The sequence below is a fragment of the Poeciliopsis prolifica genome, unplaced genomic scaffold, assembly GCF_027474105.1.
Source record: "Poeciliopsis prolifica strain line A6 unplaced genomic scaffold, Auburn_PproV2 SCAFFOLD160, whole genome shotgun sequence".
Taxonomy (NCBI): domain Eukaryota; kingdom Metazoa; phylum Chordata; class Actinopteri; order Cyprinodontiformes; family Poeciliidae; genus Poeciliopsis; species Poeciliopsis prolifica.
This window is the reverse complement of record NW_026562535.1, coordinates 323,381-338,773: the sequence shown is the minus strand read 5'-3', so window position 1 is coordinate 338,773 and position 15,393 is coordinate 323,381. Positions and strand designations below refer to the sequence as shown.

General features: G+C 47.3%; 1 protein-coding gene across 1 annotated transcript; it reads left to right on the top strand.

The window, feature by feature from the left end:
* Positions 1 to 11,979: 11,979 nt before the first annotated feature.
* LOC129356201 (uncharacterized) lies at positions 11,980 to 15,325 on the top strand. The gene is made up of 8 exons (XM_055025797.1): positions 11,980 to 12,101; positions 12,457 to 12,550; positions 13,428 to 13,463; positions 13,568 to 13,618; positions 13,711 to 13,838; positions 13,927 to 14,062; positions 14,136 to 14,206; positions 15,017 to 15,325. Exons 1-8 carry the CDS (start codon positions 12,090 to 12,092, stop codon positions 15,233 to 15,235), a joined length of 747 nt encoding a protein of 248 aa, XP_054881772.1. The 5' UTR covers positions 11,980 to 12,089; the 3' UTR covers positions 15,236 to 15,325.
* Positions 15,326 to 15,393: the final 68 nt, after the last annotated feature.

Genomic DNA, 15,393 nt, shown 5'->3' with positions numbered 1-15,393 from the left:
TGCTGGGGTAATCAGAGTACTGCTGGGGTAATCAGAGAACTGCTGGGGTAATCAGAGAACTGCTGGGGTAATCAGAGTACTGCTGGGGTAATCAGAGTACTGCTGGGGTAATCAGAGTACTGCTGGGGTAATCAGAGTACTGCTGGGGTAATCAGAGTACTGCTGGGGTACTGCTCCAGGTACTCTGATGTTTATCTCTGAACCAGGAAGTTCAGAGATAAACATCCATTTATCCCAGTCATCCATTCATCTATTCATCTATTCATGAATAGATGAATAGATGAGTGGATGAATAGATGAATGGATGAATAGATGAATAGATGAATAGATGAATAGATGAATGGATGAATAGATGAATGGATGAATAGATGAATGGATGAATGGATGAATAGATGAATGGATGAATGGATGAATAGATGAATGGATGAATAGATGAATGGATGAATGGATGAATAGATGAATGGATGAATAGATGAATGGGTGAAGCGCCTCTGGAAAGTCAAATCTTTAATCTTTTATATTTCTGGTCTCATCTGCCTGAAACTCTGAGCTTCATCTCAACAGTTTAATAAAATGTTCATCCAGTTAACCCGACCCGTTACCTGGATGGATGACCAGCAGGACCGGCTCTGGGTTCTGGACCTTCCTCTGACTTCGGAACAAAATGTGGATGAAAGACAAGAGTTTCTGTTTCAAAAAGGTCCAGTCATGTCAATGTGTGGTTCTGGATTGCAGCAGAACGACCTGCTGGTTCTGCCCGGTTCCTCTGCCCGGTTCCCCGGCCCGGTTCCCCGGCCCGGTTCCTCTGCCCGGTTCCTCTGCCCGGTTCCTCTGCCCGGTTCCCCAGCCCGGTTCCTCTGCCCGGTTCCCCGGCCCGGTTCCCCGGCCCGGTTCCTCTGCCCGGTTCCCCGGCCCGGTTCCTCTGCCCGGTTCCCCGGCCCGGTTCCTCTGCCCGGTTCCACGGCCCGGTTACCACAGCAGCAGAAACATAAATCAGAACTTTTCACTGTTTTAATACCAATAATCAATAATAAAAACTGGACCTCTTATCTTGTTGCTAAAGATAAAATCTGCTTTGAAAATGAAAGTTGGTTCCAAATTTTAGCAGACAGCTGTGAAATCTGCTGTAAGAAGCCAATAAGTATTATTAATAAAACACATTCATATGATCAAAGATGCAACGTTTGTAAAACTGATTATATAAAGGATTTGTTTCAAAAATATTTCTATCTTGGTGTGCAGTAAAGTTTTATTCTTTCTTAAGTTTGAATTGAGCAGCAGACATGAAAGCTGCTCATGATTTCAGGGGAACCATTTGATGCTAAACATCCGGAAGTGAAGCAACTGGAGCCAAACGTCTGGAGACCAGGATCTGCTGCTAGAACTGAGTCAATATATTTGTCCTATTTGATGTTTGTTGTGACGTTTACTGCAAACTAACGAGGTCATTAGTGATTAGTTTGTCGTTTATTGATCGTTCAGAAACTCCACTGGCTGTGATGAACCACAGCAACAAGGTGAAACAACCTGAACAGGTGATCAACTCAGAACCATTCGCACCTTTTACTCTCCGTGTCTTTATCGCTGCAGGACACCCGTTGCTGAGCAGACATTACGTTAAAAACATGGAGTTCTGTTACGATATCAAGTTTCCAGGCTTGATATTTATTGATGGATGATTGATGAGCCTCTCATGAACACAGCGATGGTTGAGGAGATCATTAAAACTCCTGCTCTGCTCCTCAGTCGCTCTTTGAGTCGCTTTTTATTTCTTAATGGATCTGAAACACAATGAATTGCACAACACCTTGTTGTAACAATAATAATGACTGATTATTCATTTTAACACGTTTTGTTGATTTTTTTAAATGATTATTCTTTAATGAAGCCACAAAGGTTTTGGATCTTGGTGAATATTTTGATGATCCTGTCAGAAGAGGAAGTTCTGCTCTCAGTGTCCTGAAGACCTTCAGTTTGTCGCCTGTGGCTGAGATCCACTCAAAACTTTCCAGCAATCGACTGGTAGAAGAATTGAGCATCTGTGAACTGGATGAACTGAATCTAATATTTGTGTTCTATTAGAGCTGCAGTGACAGAATCCATCCATGTTTGGGTGTCTGTAGGGTTGGGGTTGGTGTTGGGATTTCGGTTTGTGTTGGGGTTTGGGTTTGGTTTGGGGTTTGGGTTGGTGTTGGGTTTGGGTTGGTGTTGGGTTTGGGTTTGTGTTGGGGTTTGGGTTGGTGTTGGGGTTTGGGTTGGTGTTGGGTTTGGGTTGGTGTTGGGGTTTGGGTTTGGGTTGGGGTTGGGTTGGTGTTGGGTTTGGGTTGGTGTTGGGGTTTGGGTTTGGTTTGGGGTTTGGGTTTGGGTTGGGGTTTGGGTTGGTGTTGGGGTTTGGGTTCGGGTTGGGGTTTGGGTTGGTGTTGGGGTTTGGGTTGGTGTTGGGGTTTGGGTTGGTGTTGGGGTTTGGGTTGGTGTTGGGGTTTGGGTTGGTGTTGGGGTTTGGGTTTGTGTTGGGGTTTGGGTTGGTGTTGGGGTTTGGGTTGGTGTTGGGGTTTGGGTTTGGGTTGGGGTTTGGGTTTGGGTTGGGGTTTGGGTTGGTGTTGGGGTTTGGGTTCGGGTTGGGGTTTGGGTTGGTGTTGGGGTTTGGGTTGGTGTTGGGGTTTGGGTTGGTGTTGGGGTTTGGGTTCGGGTTGGGGTTTGGGTTGGTGTTGGGGTTTGGGTTGGTGTTGGGGTTTGGGTTTGGTTTGGGGTTTGGGTTGGTGTTGGGGTTTGGGTTCGGCTTGGTGTTGGGGTTGGGGTCATAGCTTCATTGTTGAACTGGGGCATTGTACTCATCAGGGCTAAATGTTTCAATTATTCACATATTTAAACGTCAACAAAATTGAAGAATCTGGAAAGGATTTTGTTGAGCCTCTCAATGTTTGGACAGAACAAGGAGCAGATTGGTTCATTTTCATAAAACATTTGGCCTAATAAAGAAACACTTTAATCATAATCTTTTTAACTAAAGAAGACTTTTGATTTCAACACAACAGAAACAAAACTCACTTTAAAATCTTTACAAATAAATATTAACGTAACTAATTACTGTACTGTCACCTGTAACAATAGCAGTTCATGTTTTAAGTTATACTAGAACCAAATTACATTGATTTTTATGTGTAATGATAAAAATAGTTAAAATAACAAAAAGACATTTTTAAACAATGTATCCATTTCGGCACTTCACCAACCATTGAGGGTTTGTGTTTTTCTTCTGTTTCTTTTATTTTTGTTGTGTCTCCCTGGAGCACCTGCTGTTTCCAGAGGCATCCACCAGGTGCCGCTAGGATGCAGAGCCCCTGGAGTTGTGCCCAGCCGACCCCGTTGACGCACCTGCAGCTGCTTTGGCGGCTCGGTCTGGGTGTTTTGATCGTTTCATGAAAGGCCCTCTGAGATGTAACCCTGCCCCGGGTTTATACTTCTGCTGCTCCGTTGCTTTGGACGCTTCTTCAACCACCTGGAGGTTCGGTGTTCTGGACCGAGTCGGACCCGCTCTGACCGCTCACTACCTGTCCGCCCTCCAACCATCTTCTCCAGCCAGGTATCATAGTGACTCCCTCCAAGAATGAATCTGTTTATCCTGGAGAGACTGACCTTGACCCCCTGATTGACCTGCAGCTTCTCATTGGCAGTCAGACATCCAGTCATCAGTTCCAGAACCCCATCCCCTTTCCTTTTCCCGTTTCCTTTTCCCGTTTCCTTTTCCCGTTTCCTTTTCCCGTTTCCTTTTCCTGTTTCCTTTTCCCGTTTCCTTTTCCCCTTTCCTTTTCCCGTTTCCTTTTCCCCTTTCCTTTTCCTGTTTCCTTTTCCTGTTTCCTTTTCCCCTTTCCTTTTCCTGTTTCCTTTTCCCCTTTCCTTTTCCCGTTTCCTTTTCCCGTTTCCTTTTCCTGTTTCCTTTTCCCGTTTCCTTTTCCTGTTTCCTTTTCCCGTTTCCTTTTCCCGTTTCCTTTTCCCCTTTCCTTTTCCCGTTTCCTTTTCCCCTTTCCTTTTCCCGTTTCCTTTTCCCCTTTCCTTTTCCCGTTTCCTTTTCCCGTTTCCTTTTCCCCTTTCCTTTTCCTGTTTCCTTTTCCCGTTTCCTTTTCCCCTTTCCTTTTCCCCTTTCCTTTTCCCGTTTCCTTTTCCTGTTTCCTTTTCCCGTTTCCTTTTCCTTTTCCTTTTCCCGTTTCCTTTTCCCCTTTCCTTTTCCCGTTTCCTTTTCCCCTTTCCTTTTCCTGTTTCCTTTTCCTGTTTCCTTTTCCCCTTTCCTTTTCCTGTTTCCTTTTCCCCTTTCCTTTTCCTGTTTCCTTTTCCCGTTTCCTTTTCCCGTTTCCTTTTCCCGTTTCCTTTTCCTGTTTCCTTTTCCCGTTTCCTTTTCCTGTTTCCTTTTCCCCTTTCCTTTTCCCGTTTTCTTTTCCCCTTTCCTTTTCCCGTTTCCTTTTCCCCTTTCCTTTTCCCGTTTCCTTTTCCCGTTTCCTTTTCCCCTTTCCTTTTCCTGTTTCCTTTTCCCGTTTCCTTTTCCCCTTTCCTTTTCCCCTTTCCTTTTCCCGTTTCCTTTTCCCCTTTCCTTTTCCCGTTTCCTTTTCCCGTTTCCTTTTCCCCTTTCCTTTTCCCGTTTCCTTTTCCCGTTTCCTTTTCCCCTTTCCTTTTCCCGTTTCCTTTTCCCGTTTCCTTTTCCCCTTTCCTTTTCCTGTTTCCTTTTCCCGTTTCCTTTTCCCCTTTCCTTTTCCCCTTTCCTTTTCCCGTTTCCTTTTCCTGTTTCCTTTTCCCGTTTCCTTTTCCTGTTTCCTTTTCCCCTTTCCTTTTCCCGTTTCCTTTTCCCCTTTCCTTTTCCCGTTTCCTTTTCCCCTTTCCTTTTCCCGTTTCCTTTTCCCGTTTCCTTTTCCCCTTTTCCTGTTTCCTTTTCCCGTTTCCTTTTCCCCTTTCCTTTTCCCCTTTCCTTTTCCCGTTTCCTTTTCCCCTTTCCTTTTCCCGTTTCCTTTTCCCGTTTCCTTTTCCCCTTTCCTTTTCCCGTTTCCTTTTCCTGTTTCCTTTTCCTGTTTCCTTTTCCCGTTTCCTTTTCCCCTTTCCTTTTCCCGTTTCCTTTTCCCGTTTCCTTTCCCCTTTCCTTTTCCCGTTTCCTTTTCCCGTTTCCTTTTCCCCTTTCCTTTTCCCGTTTCCTTTTCCCTGGACTCAATAAACTATTATTGTTCTTTTACTGCCTCACCTGATTGTGTTCTTGCATGTGGGTTAAAAAGCTTGGAGATTAAAGATTATATGAAGAAAATGATTTATGGATCATCCATAAACATCAAAGCACTTTGAACTGTTGTAAAAATGATTTCCATGAATAAAAGATCAGAGCTGCAGGGTGTTCATCAATGAAGGATGACATCACACCTCAATATTGATCAGAAAAACAATATACACTTTGATGGATCAGTGATCAGTGATCGATCAGTGATCAGTGATTGATCAGTGATCAGTGATTGATCAGTGATCAGTGATTGATCAGTGATCAGTGATTGATCAGTGATCAGTGATCGATCAGTTCCCTGGATGGAGCGAAGAACGAGACGATTCATCCTGAGGAGGAAACGTTTCCATGAGTTCTGCTTATCAATACTTATCAATAAAACCTGCCTGATGGACACAAACATGCAAATGAAGCACAAAAAACAAAACAAACTTTAACTTGAGACAAACAATAATAAGTAAATAAAACTAAGATTTTAGAAAAACAAAATGTTTCAGACAAGAACTAAAATCTAAATCAAACTGAAATTGTAACGAATGAAACATAAATACTGTCACCATTCACCACTTCACCTCATAATCAATAATTATTAGATTAGCAATACTCAATAATAAATACATTTCATCTCAGTCTGATTTATGAGCAGCTCTGCAGCGCCGCCTGCTGGAGGAAACACGAAGCATTACAAGCAGCAGATTCCTAAAGTTTTGAGTTTCCAGATGAATAAATGAACATTATGGTTTATTGATCATTGATTATCAGTCTGATTGGTTCCACTAAGTCACATTCTGATCATTAATCACTTAAAGCTTCATTTAGTGAAAATCAAACAAAATGCCGAGACGTTTAGTTTTATGATGATCAGACATCAGAGTTCTGACCCGAATCCCAGCTGGACCTATTCGGGTCAGAACCTGCTGTCAGGAACCTGGACGTTTTCAGGTTCCTGAGAGGTTCAGGTTCTGTTCTGGTCCAGTTCTGTTCAGACTTGCTGCTCTTATGAAACATAAACTCCTGAAGCAAAATGGTTATGAAACAAGAATTTGTTGAAACCTGCAGATGTGACGAAGCAGAACCAGTTATATAAAGTCCTGAAATCTCAGAGTCCAGTAAAAGTATCGGTACCGCTCCAAAATATGACTTTGGTAAAAGTAAAGTCACTGAAATGTTACTTGAGTTAAAGTCTTAAAGTATCTGAAATGTTTTGTACTTAAATATGGAAATGACTGTAACAATGGATGAACTCAGTAATGTAATGAAAAGTAAAACAAGGCAAATGCAGTTTGAATGACATTTTTTATATTTTGGTAAACTTGTTAAATACACTTAAAACAATGAACACAAGTGCAGGCAAAATGAAACCTGCTAATAGATAAACCTGCAGCATCATTTAGTTAAGAACATTAGGTGCTTTATCTAAACCTTTTGAGACCAAGATCTACTTTTTCTCTCACCAGCCGGCTGAGATCTACCTCATGGCATGAAGACATACAAATTATAAATCAAACCCTATTGACTATAATTAATGTAATTTGACAATTATTGTGGTAGAAGCCATTTGTTTGTTAAATATATGTTTGTTAATCAAATATATGTGTCCTATTTGATGTTGGTTGTTTACCGTAAACTAACGAGGTCATTACTCCAAGTTTGTCGTTTATTGAACGTTCAGAAACTCCAGCAGCTGTGATGAACCACAGCGAAGGAAAACAAAGGTAGAATAACCTGAACAGGGGATCAACTCAGAACCACTCGCACCTTTTTACTCTTTTTCTCTCTTTACCGCTAAGCACACCCTTCCCCGTGGAACCGCCTGCGCCCCGCAAGCCGAGCAAAGATTACGTTAAAAACGTTCAGATATCAGGTTTCAGGATTTATTATTATTTAATGATCTTATTTGGATCTTAGTGAATATTTTGAAAAGTCTGTCAGAAAAGCTTTAGGTTAACTTAACCTGCTTTACAACTGAACCAGCTTCTTAGTAAACCCTCCAGGACAGAAAATACAAGTTTCTATAAGCCTCAAGTTTTCCCTTTCAGTAAGGTCAGTGCTGAAAATGAGAAAAATAAATAGTCAGTACAGAAAATGTGGCCAACATGAAGAGAAAAAGCCGTTAGGATTCCTCTACTTCACACACTATAGGTGCAACAACTGGTCATTATGCAAAAGAAAGAATTGGGAGGGAAATGCAGCTTATTGGCATCTGAAGAGGAGAGATTTTAGTTAACTTGGTGTTTAATGGGAGAAGGAAACAGACCTCCATGAAGCTGACCCATCTACTCAAATAATCCAGCAAATACTCTGATTGGTTTGTGCTCAGTTGGTGCCATTAAAATTTTTGTTTGTGCAGCTTTGGCTTCCGAGATATTAAAATGATTTTTAGGCCATCCAAAATATATACTTTTTAAGATTACAATTTCTAGGAATGTGTCATGAATTTAGTGTCAGTTTGTCACAAGGCAAGAAATCTATTTCCATTAGTTTCTCAGGAGAGTTTGGATGTAAAATTTGTTGACTCTCCCTGAGTGAAACTCCGACACCTTGAGGAAGGAGGAGACCAGAGACCGGCTGGCCCAAATTAGCGTTCGTGAATCGGATCAACCTCGAGCTAGACGCCGCTCACACCGGATATTGGAAAAGCCAAAATCCAAACTGAAAATAACTTTGCTGCGTTTGTTTTAACGGCACAAACCTGCAAAATGAACCAGCCCACTTTGGTTTGTTTTGGAGCAAACTGCGGGGATGGTAACTCTGGATGGCCTAAAAAATCATTTAATATCTCAGAAACCAAAGCTGCACAAACGAACATTTTAACGGCACAAACCTACGCAAACGGAGAACTAACCAATCAGACTGGACTTTTTGATGTAGGTGGGGAGGAGAAACCTGTGCATCCTATTGGTGGAGATGAACAAGCCCAGGCTAACAGGCTTTGTTGCAGTTGATCAGTAGGTTGATCAAAACATTTGCGTTTCTCTCTCGTTTCTTTTGTAACCAGTAACTAAACCACACATTGAAAATGTATCGGAGTAAAAGTATGAAATTAAGTTCGGAAATGTAGTGAAGTAAAAGTGAAAGTTATCAAACATTTTCATACTCGAGGAAAGTATGAAGTACTCCAAAATATACTTAAGTAAAGTAGTGAAGTATTTTTTTTGTTACTATACAACACTGAGCAGAACCTCCAGGAACATTCCTCACTGGAGCTGGACCAGGACCAGAACCGGGTTCTGGACTGGAGCCGGGTTCTGGACTGGAGCCGGGTTCTGGACTGGAACCGGGTTCTGGACTGGAGCCGGGTTCTGGACTGGGACCGGAACCAAATGCTACCATTTGGGTCAGCAGTTCTGGAATAGAGGCTGATCCGGAGCAGGATTCACGAACCCGTCCTGCAGCTCTGAGAGGAATGAGGACATGGAGACGCTGGTTCTGTCCAGACGTGTCCGAACCTGAGCAGCTGCAGCACAAAGTGAACAGAAAGAGGCGGAGCTTAAGGAGAGACAGCAGAGACACGTCCAACTCAGCTGAATGTTCAGCTACTCACCTTTAACTTTAACTCTTCTGGTTCTGATCCATTTCCTGGTTCCTGCAGCAGCACTTTGATCTGCTGCTGCCTGATTGGTTCCTTATGGAGAACCGATCAGCATCACTGAGATCTGATCAGGTGAAGATCAAACTGGCATCTTCAGATCCAGTTCAGATCCGGTTGAGATCTGGTTCAGTTCTGGTTGGTCTCCACATGTATCACTAAGAGGTTCTGACCCGTCGTGGCCTGTGGACGGGTCAGAACCTGTCTACTCTCACTTTAATAATTCATATAAAATTTGGACTCATCAGTTACTGAAGGAAGAAAATCCATAAAATGAGTCAGTTTGTGTCCAGGATCTGTGGGGTCTGCAGAGATATTAGCTGTCCTTCTGTTGACCTTTGACCTGGGTCATCAGGACACACATTACAGCCACATCCTTTCTGTAGACAGAATAATGTCAACGGTTCTCCACCGGAGCAGGATTCACGAACCCGTCCTGCAGCTCTGAGAGGAATGAGGACATGGAGACGCTGGTTCTGTCCAGACGTGTCCGAACCTGAGCAGCTTATCTGAAGGAGAAGAAGAAGAAGGGTGTGCTGTTGGTTGCCTGGGAAACGATCTGAACTGGATCCGCCCCAGAACTGGATCCGCCCCCGGCCTCAGTATAAAGCTCGTCCTGCTGAAGCTGCAGCTTCAGCAACGGGTCCCAACTTGAGCTGAGCGTCTTCCTGCTGACTGTCCTCCTGCTGACTGTCTTCCTGCTGACTGTCCTCCTGCAGACTGTCTTCCTGCAGACTGTCCTCCTGCAGACTGTCTTCCTGCTGACTGTCCTCCTGCAGAGCGTCTCAGGTGAGGCTGAACTCTCCTGTTGTTTGTCTCTGGTCTCTAGATGTAAGGCGTCTAGACGCTCAGGTCCAGATCCTCGTTCAGAGAAGCTGCAGCTTCATGTCGACGTTCCTGGATGAACTGCAGCAGGTTTCATCCAATAGAGATGAATCATTTAGAAAACCTTCAGGGAGATTTTAATCTATAATCTATAATCTGATGATTTATCAGATAAATTCACAGATTCAGATCCGGTTCCTCTACAAGGTCCCAGGAACTGAATGGGAGTCCAATTCATCTGGTCTTCGTTCTCCAGCACCTGATAGAACCTGGACCTCCAGTGGGAGGACAGACTGTGGATTTGTCCCAGTAGACGTTTTGTCTCTGTAGACGTTCTGTCCCTGTAGACGTTCTGTCTCTGAGGACGTCCTGTCCTTGAGGACATTTTGTCTCTGTAGACGTTCTGTCTCTGAGGACGTTCTGTCCCTGTAGACGTTCTGTCTCTGAGGACGTCCTGTCCTTGAGGACGTTTTGTCCCTGTAGACGTTCTGTCTCTGAGGACGTCCTGTCCTTGAGGACGTTTTGTCCCTGTAGACGTTTTGTCTCTGAGGACGTCCTGTCCCTGTAGACGTTTTGTCTCTGAGGACGTCCTGTCCTTGAGGACATTTTGTCTCTGTAGACGTTCCGTCTCTGAGGACGTTCTGTCCCTGTAGACGTTCTGTCTCTGAGGACGTCCTGTCCTTGAGGACATTTTGTCCCTGTAGACGTTTTGTCTCTGAGGACGTCCTGTCCCTGTAGACGTTTTGTCTCTGAGGACGTCCTGTCCTTGAGGACATTTTGTCCCTGTAGACGTTTTGTCCCTGTAGACGTTTTGTCCCTGTAGACGTTCTGTCTCTGAGGACGTCCTGTCCTTGAGGACATTTTGTCTCTGTAGACGTTCTGTCTCTGAGGACGTCCTGTCCTTGAGGACATTTTGTCTCTGTAGACGTTTTGTCTCTGAGGACGTTCTGTCCCTGTAGACGTTCTGTCTCTGAGGACGTCCTGTCCTTGAGGACATTTTGTCCCTGTAGACGTTTTGTCCCTGTAGACGTTCTGTCTCTGAGGACGTTCTGTCCCTGTAGACGTTCTGTCTCTGAGGACGTCCTGTCCTTGAGGACATTTTGTCCCTGTAGACGTTCTGTCCCAGTAGACGTTCTGTCCCTGTGGTCGTTTTGTCCCTGTAGACGTTCTGTCTCTGAGGACGTCCTGTCCTTGAGGACATTTTGTCCCTGTAGACATTCTGTCCCAGTAGACGTTCTGTCCCTGTGGTCGTTTTGTCCCAGTAGACGTTCTGTCCCTGTACGTTCTGTCTCTGAGGACGTCCTGTCCTTGAGGACATTTTGTCCCTGTAGACATTCTGTCCCAGTAGACGTTCTGTCCCTGTGGTCGTTTTGTCCCAGTAGACGTTCTGTCCCAGTAGACGTTCTGTCCCTGTGGTCGTTTTGTCCCTGTAGACGTTCTGTCTCTGAGGACATTTTGTCCCTGTAGACGTTTTGTCCCTGTAGACGTTCTGTCTCTGAGGACGTCCTGTCCTTGAGGACATTTTGTCCCTGTAGACGTTCTGTCTCTGAGGACATTTTGTCCCTGTAGACGTTTTGTCCCTGTAGACGTTTTGTCTCTGAGGACGTCCTGTGTCTCCAGACGATGTTTGCGGCTGAAACTAAAGCTCTGGTCAGAGCCACCGGCGCTCAGGAGGATCTGATCTCCAACTGCAACCTGAACAGAAGGATGGAGGTTCTGACTCTGGTTCGGGTCAGAAAGGGAACTTTATTCCAGTTCCCCACATACAAGGCCCTGAACGTCACGCTGCCGGAGCTGCTGGGGACAAAGACTTCCGTCCAGGTGAGACGTCCGTCCAGGTGAGTCAGCTGAAGCTCAGCAGCCTCAGAGTCATGTGACGTCCAGACCGTCTGCTTCCTGCCAGAGGTGCAGGAGGACGTCCTGGTGGACGACTTCAAGACGTGGGTGGAGACCAGCGGCAGCGCCAAGGTGGACGGAGGACACGGAGCGCTGGGCCAAGCGGACGTCTCTGCAGACTACGACTCGGTGGACGGCCTGACCGAGTCCGTCAGCATCAACAAGAAGAGAGTCGACCTTTCAGCCGTGAGGAGCCGCTTCAGCGGCAGGTAAAGGTTTTGGAGCGTCCTGTTGACCTTTGACCTCCCGCTTCTTGTTGACCTTTGACCTGCCGCTTCCTGTGAACCTTTGACCTGCTGCTACCTGTTGACCTTTGACCTGCCGCTTCCTGTTGACCTTTGACCTGCCGCTCCGCAGGCCGATCGGCGGCGGGACGCTGCAGGCGCTGAAGCTGAAGAAAAACGACCTGCTGACCTTCGTTTATGAGACGGTCTATAACTCTGGACCCGTGACCGTCGTCAAGAAGAAGGGGACGGACGGCAGCGTCTCCGCCTGCGTCTTCGCGGCGTCCACAAACTGGCCAACATGGTTTTCAAGGTCAGAGCCGCTGATGGTCACATCTAGAATGTCTATTTCTATCAGCGGTTTGGAGCTTCGCCCTGCAGGGTTCAGATCTAGATCATCTAGTTCTACGTGGTTCTGCGGCTTAATGCCAGAGCAGGAAGTGATGTCATACGGCCACAGCATCGTCCCGCCTTCTGCATCTGGACCTTGAGACCTGGTGTGTCCAGCAGACACCAGGATTCAGAGGCTCAGAGCAGAGACAGAATGTCTGGGAATCGAACCCGCAGTCGCCGCCAACATTGAGCGCCCCCTGCTGGCTGTGAGGCTCCAGAGCAGCTGATGGAAATGATGTGATGTTCATTCAGTGAAGACATCTGTCCTCCATCAGGGCAAGTCCAAGGAGGACACCACCTTCACTGTCCCAGACAAGTCCACCTTCGCCTTCAGCCTGGTGGAGGTGCTGCTGCGGGACGGGGCCATGGGTAGGAGCACTGTCCTCACTGTCCTCACTGTCCCCGTGTCCTCACTGTCCTCACTGTCCTAACTGTCCCCACTGTCCTCACTGTCCCCACTGTCCTCACTGTCCCCGTGTCCTCACTGTCCCCACTGTCCTAACTGTCCTCACTGTCCCCACTGTCCTCACTGTCCCCACTGTCCTCACTGTCCCCACTGTCCTCACTGTCCCCGTGTCCTCACTGTCCCCACTGTCCTCACTGTCCCCACTGTCCCCGTGTCCTCACTGTCCCCACTGTCCCCGTGTCCTCACTGTCCCCACTGTCCCCGTGTCCTCACTGTCCCCACTGTCCTCACTGTCCCCACTGTCCCCGTGTCCTCACTGTCCTCACTGTCCTAACTGTCCCCACTGTCCTCACTGTCCCCACTGTCCCCGTGTCCTCACTGTCCCCGTGTCCTCACTGTCCCCACTGTCCTAACTGTCCTCACTGTCCCCACTGTCCTCACTGTCCTCACTGTCCCAATTGTCCTCACTGTCCCCACTGTCCTCGTGTCCTCACTGTCCCCACTGTCCCCCGTGTCCTCACTGTCCCCACTGTCCCCCGTGTCCTCACTGTGCCCATTGTCCCCACTGTCCCCCGTGTCCTCACTGTCCCCTGCGTCCTCACTGCGTCCTCACTGTGCCCACTGCGTCCTCACTGTGCCCATTGCCCCCATTGTCCCCACTGTCCCCCGTGTCCTCACTGTGCCCATTGTCCCACTGTCCCCCGTGTCCTCACTGTCCCCTGCGTCCTCACTGTCCTCACTGCGTCCTCACTGTGCCCATTGCCCCCATTGTCCCCACTGTCCCCCGTGTCCTCACTGTCCTGCAGGTCTTTGTCATGGGAATCTTTGTCTCTTGTGCAGAAATCGCTTTGGAGAGCTGGTCTCACAAACGGAGAGGTCGGTTTCCGTCTCACGAGTCTCACGGTTTCCGGCGAGTCGCAGCTTCACCTCCGGCTGAAGCTGATGATGTCACTTGACCCTGATGTCTGCTCTGCTGGCAGGTCTGAGCCACGATGCGGTGAACTCTGACCCGATGGACCTAGCCAGAGACGGTCCTCTTCATCGTCCTCCTCTCCATCACTGACCTTGTGACCATGACCTTGTGACCTCACTGCTGCTGCTAACTTCCTGCTGTTTCCTGCAGGGATCGAGATGAAGGAGGTTCTTCTGCGGCCGCTGGAGGAACTTCCTGTGTCGACTCGCCGCCACCTGCTGAGAGGCCTCCAGGACGTCCTGCAGGAAGACGAGGCGCTGAGTGTCCTGGAGGAAACGGTTCAGACCCAAACTTCCTGTCAGCTGGTTAACCTCCAGACGGCGGCGTCTGATCAGACGGTGATTCTTCTTCTCCTCTTCCTGTCAGCTGGACCAGAGCAGCAAAGGACAGCCAGAGCGTCCCCCGTCCAAGGTCGTTTCGTCCTTCATGGACGTCTTGGATGAGTCCAAAGTCTCCTCCAAAGTGAGGGACGCTGTCCATCTCCTGGTCTGCGCCATGGACGGTGAGTGTGACGCTGCTGCCACCTACTGGCCAATCGTCTGAGCTGCAGCCTTCAGTTCTTCTGTTTCCTGCAGGTCTGCCAGAGCTCGAGGTGCGACCTTTGACCTCCTGTGCTCCTGAAACTCTGACTGTCCTCGTCCAGCTGGTTTGTGCCCTACTTACCTACCTACAATAAATCTCTAAAAATTGTGATTATTATTTTCATCTGAACTCCAGATTTACAAACAAACCTGAACAAATTTAAATGAAGGACAAAAGGAACAAAAATGAGTCAAAATGAGACACTGAGGCTGTTTCCCTCCTGACGGTCCAGTTCACCCGGTTCTACTGGAACCAGAACTTCTGCTCCACCTCCAGCTGCAGTGGTTCTGACCCAAACCAGAATGTTTCCCTCCTGGCCTGTGGGGGCCTGCACAACAACCACTGCAGGAAACGACACTAAAACCTCTGAAGACGCTGAAAGCAACTTCCTGTTTCACCAGATGAAACAAGATGGAGGCGTCAGAGTTTAGTGATTTCTCTTTAGTGTTTGGCTGAAGACCAGGAGCCATTTCTGCTGCTAGCGCTAGGCTAGCACGTTAGCTTTGGTTGGATTTACCCAGAATGCCCTGCTCTGTAGTCACTTCCTGTCTTTTGAGCGGTTTCTGGTCCACTTGGCGTTCACATTCAAACCGAACCAGACCCAGGCTTGGAGGACCAGAGGTCAGAGGTCAGCTACTAATCTCACCTCACCAACCAGACCGAACTTTGACTAGACAAATGGACCAGAGTTTAGTCAAAGTGACTGAACAGAACTGGTGGGAATGATTCATAAATGGACAAATTTGGGCCAGAGTGGGACATCATTGTCCCTCATCCTGTCTCTTTTCCCTCATCCTGTCTCTTTTCCCTCATCCTGTCTCTTTGTCCCTCATCCCGTCTCCTTGTCCCTCATCCTGTCTCCTCGTGTGTCCAGGTGGACAGTCTGAAGGACGGAGATGAGCCCAGTCTCCCTGCATGTCCCCCTGTCCCCCTGCAGCAGGACGGGGGGCTGCGCTGGGCGGCGGATGTCCTCTGTGGGTCCAGTGAGACGCTGGCGGAGCTGAGTGCGGCGTGGGACCGGCGTCCCGAGGTTCTGCTGGAGGTTCTGGCTCTGGCCGTGTTGGGAGTCCACAGGCTGCAGGGTGAAGAGTGAAGAGCATCGATTGAGGACAAGCTGAGCTGCAAAGACACGACATCCTGATGTGTTCAAGCTGAAATTAAAATTCTGTGCTTTAAAGTCAAACCATGAACAGTTATTGACAGTTAGCATCTAGATTAGCATTAGCATGTTGACCTACAGAGCCGTTTGAC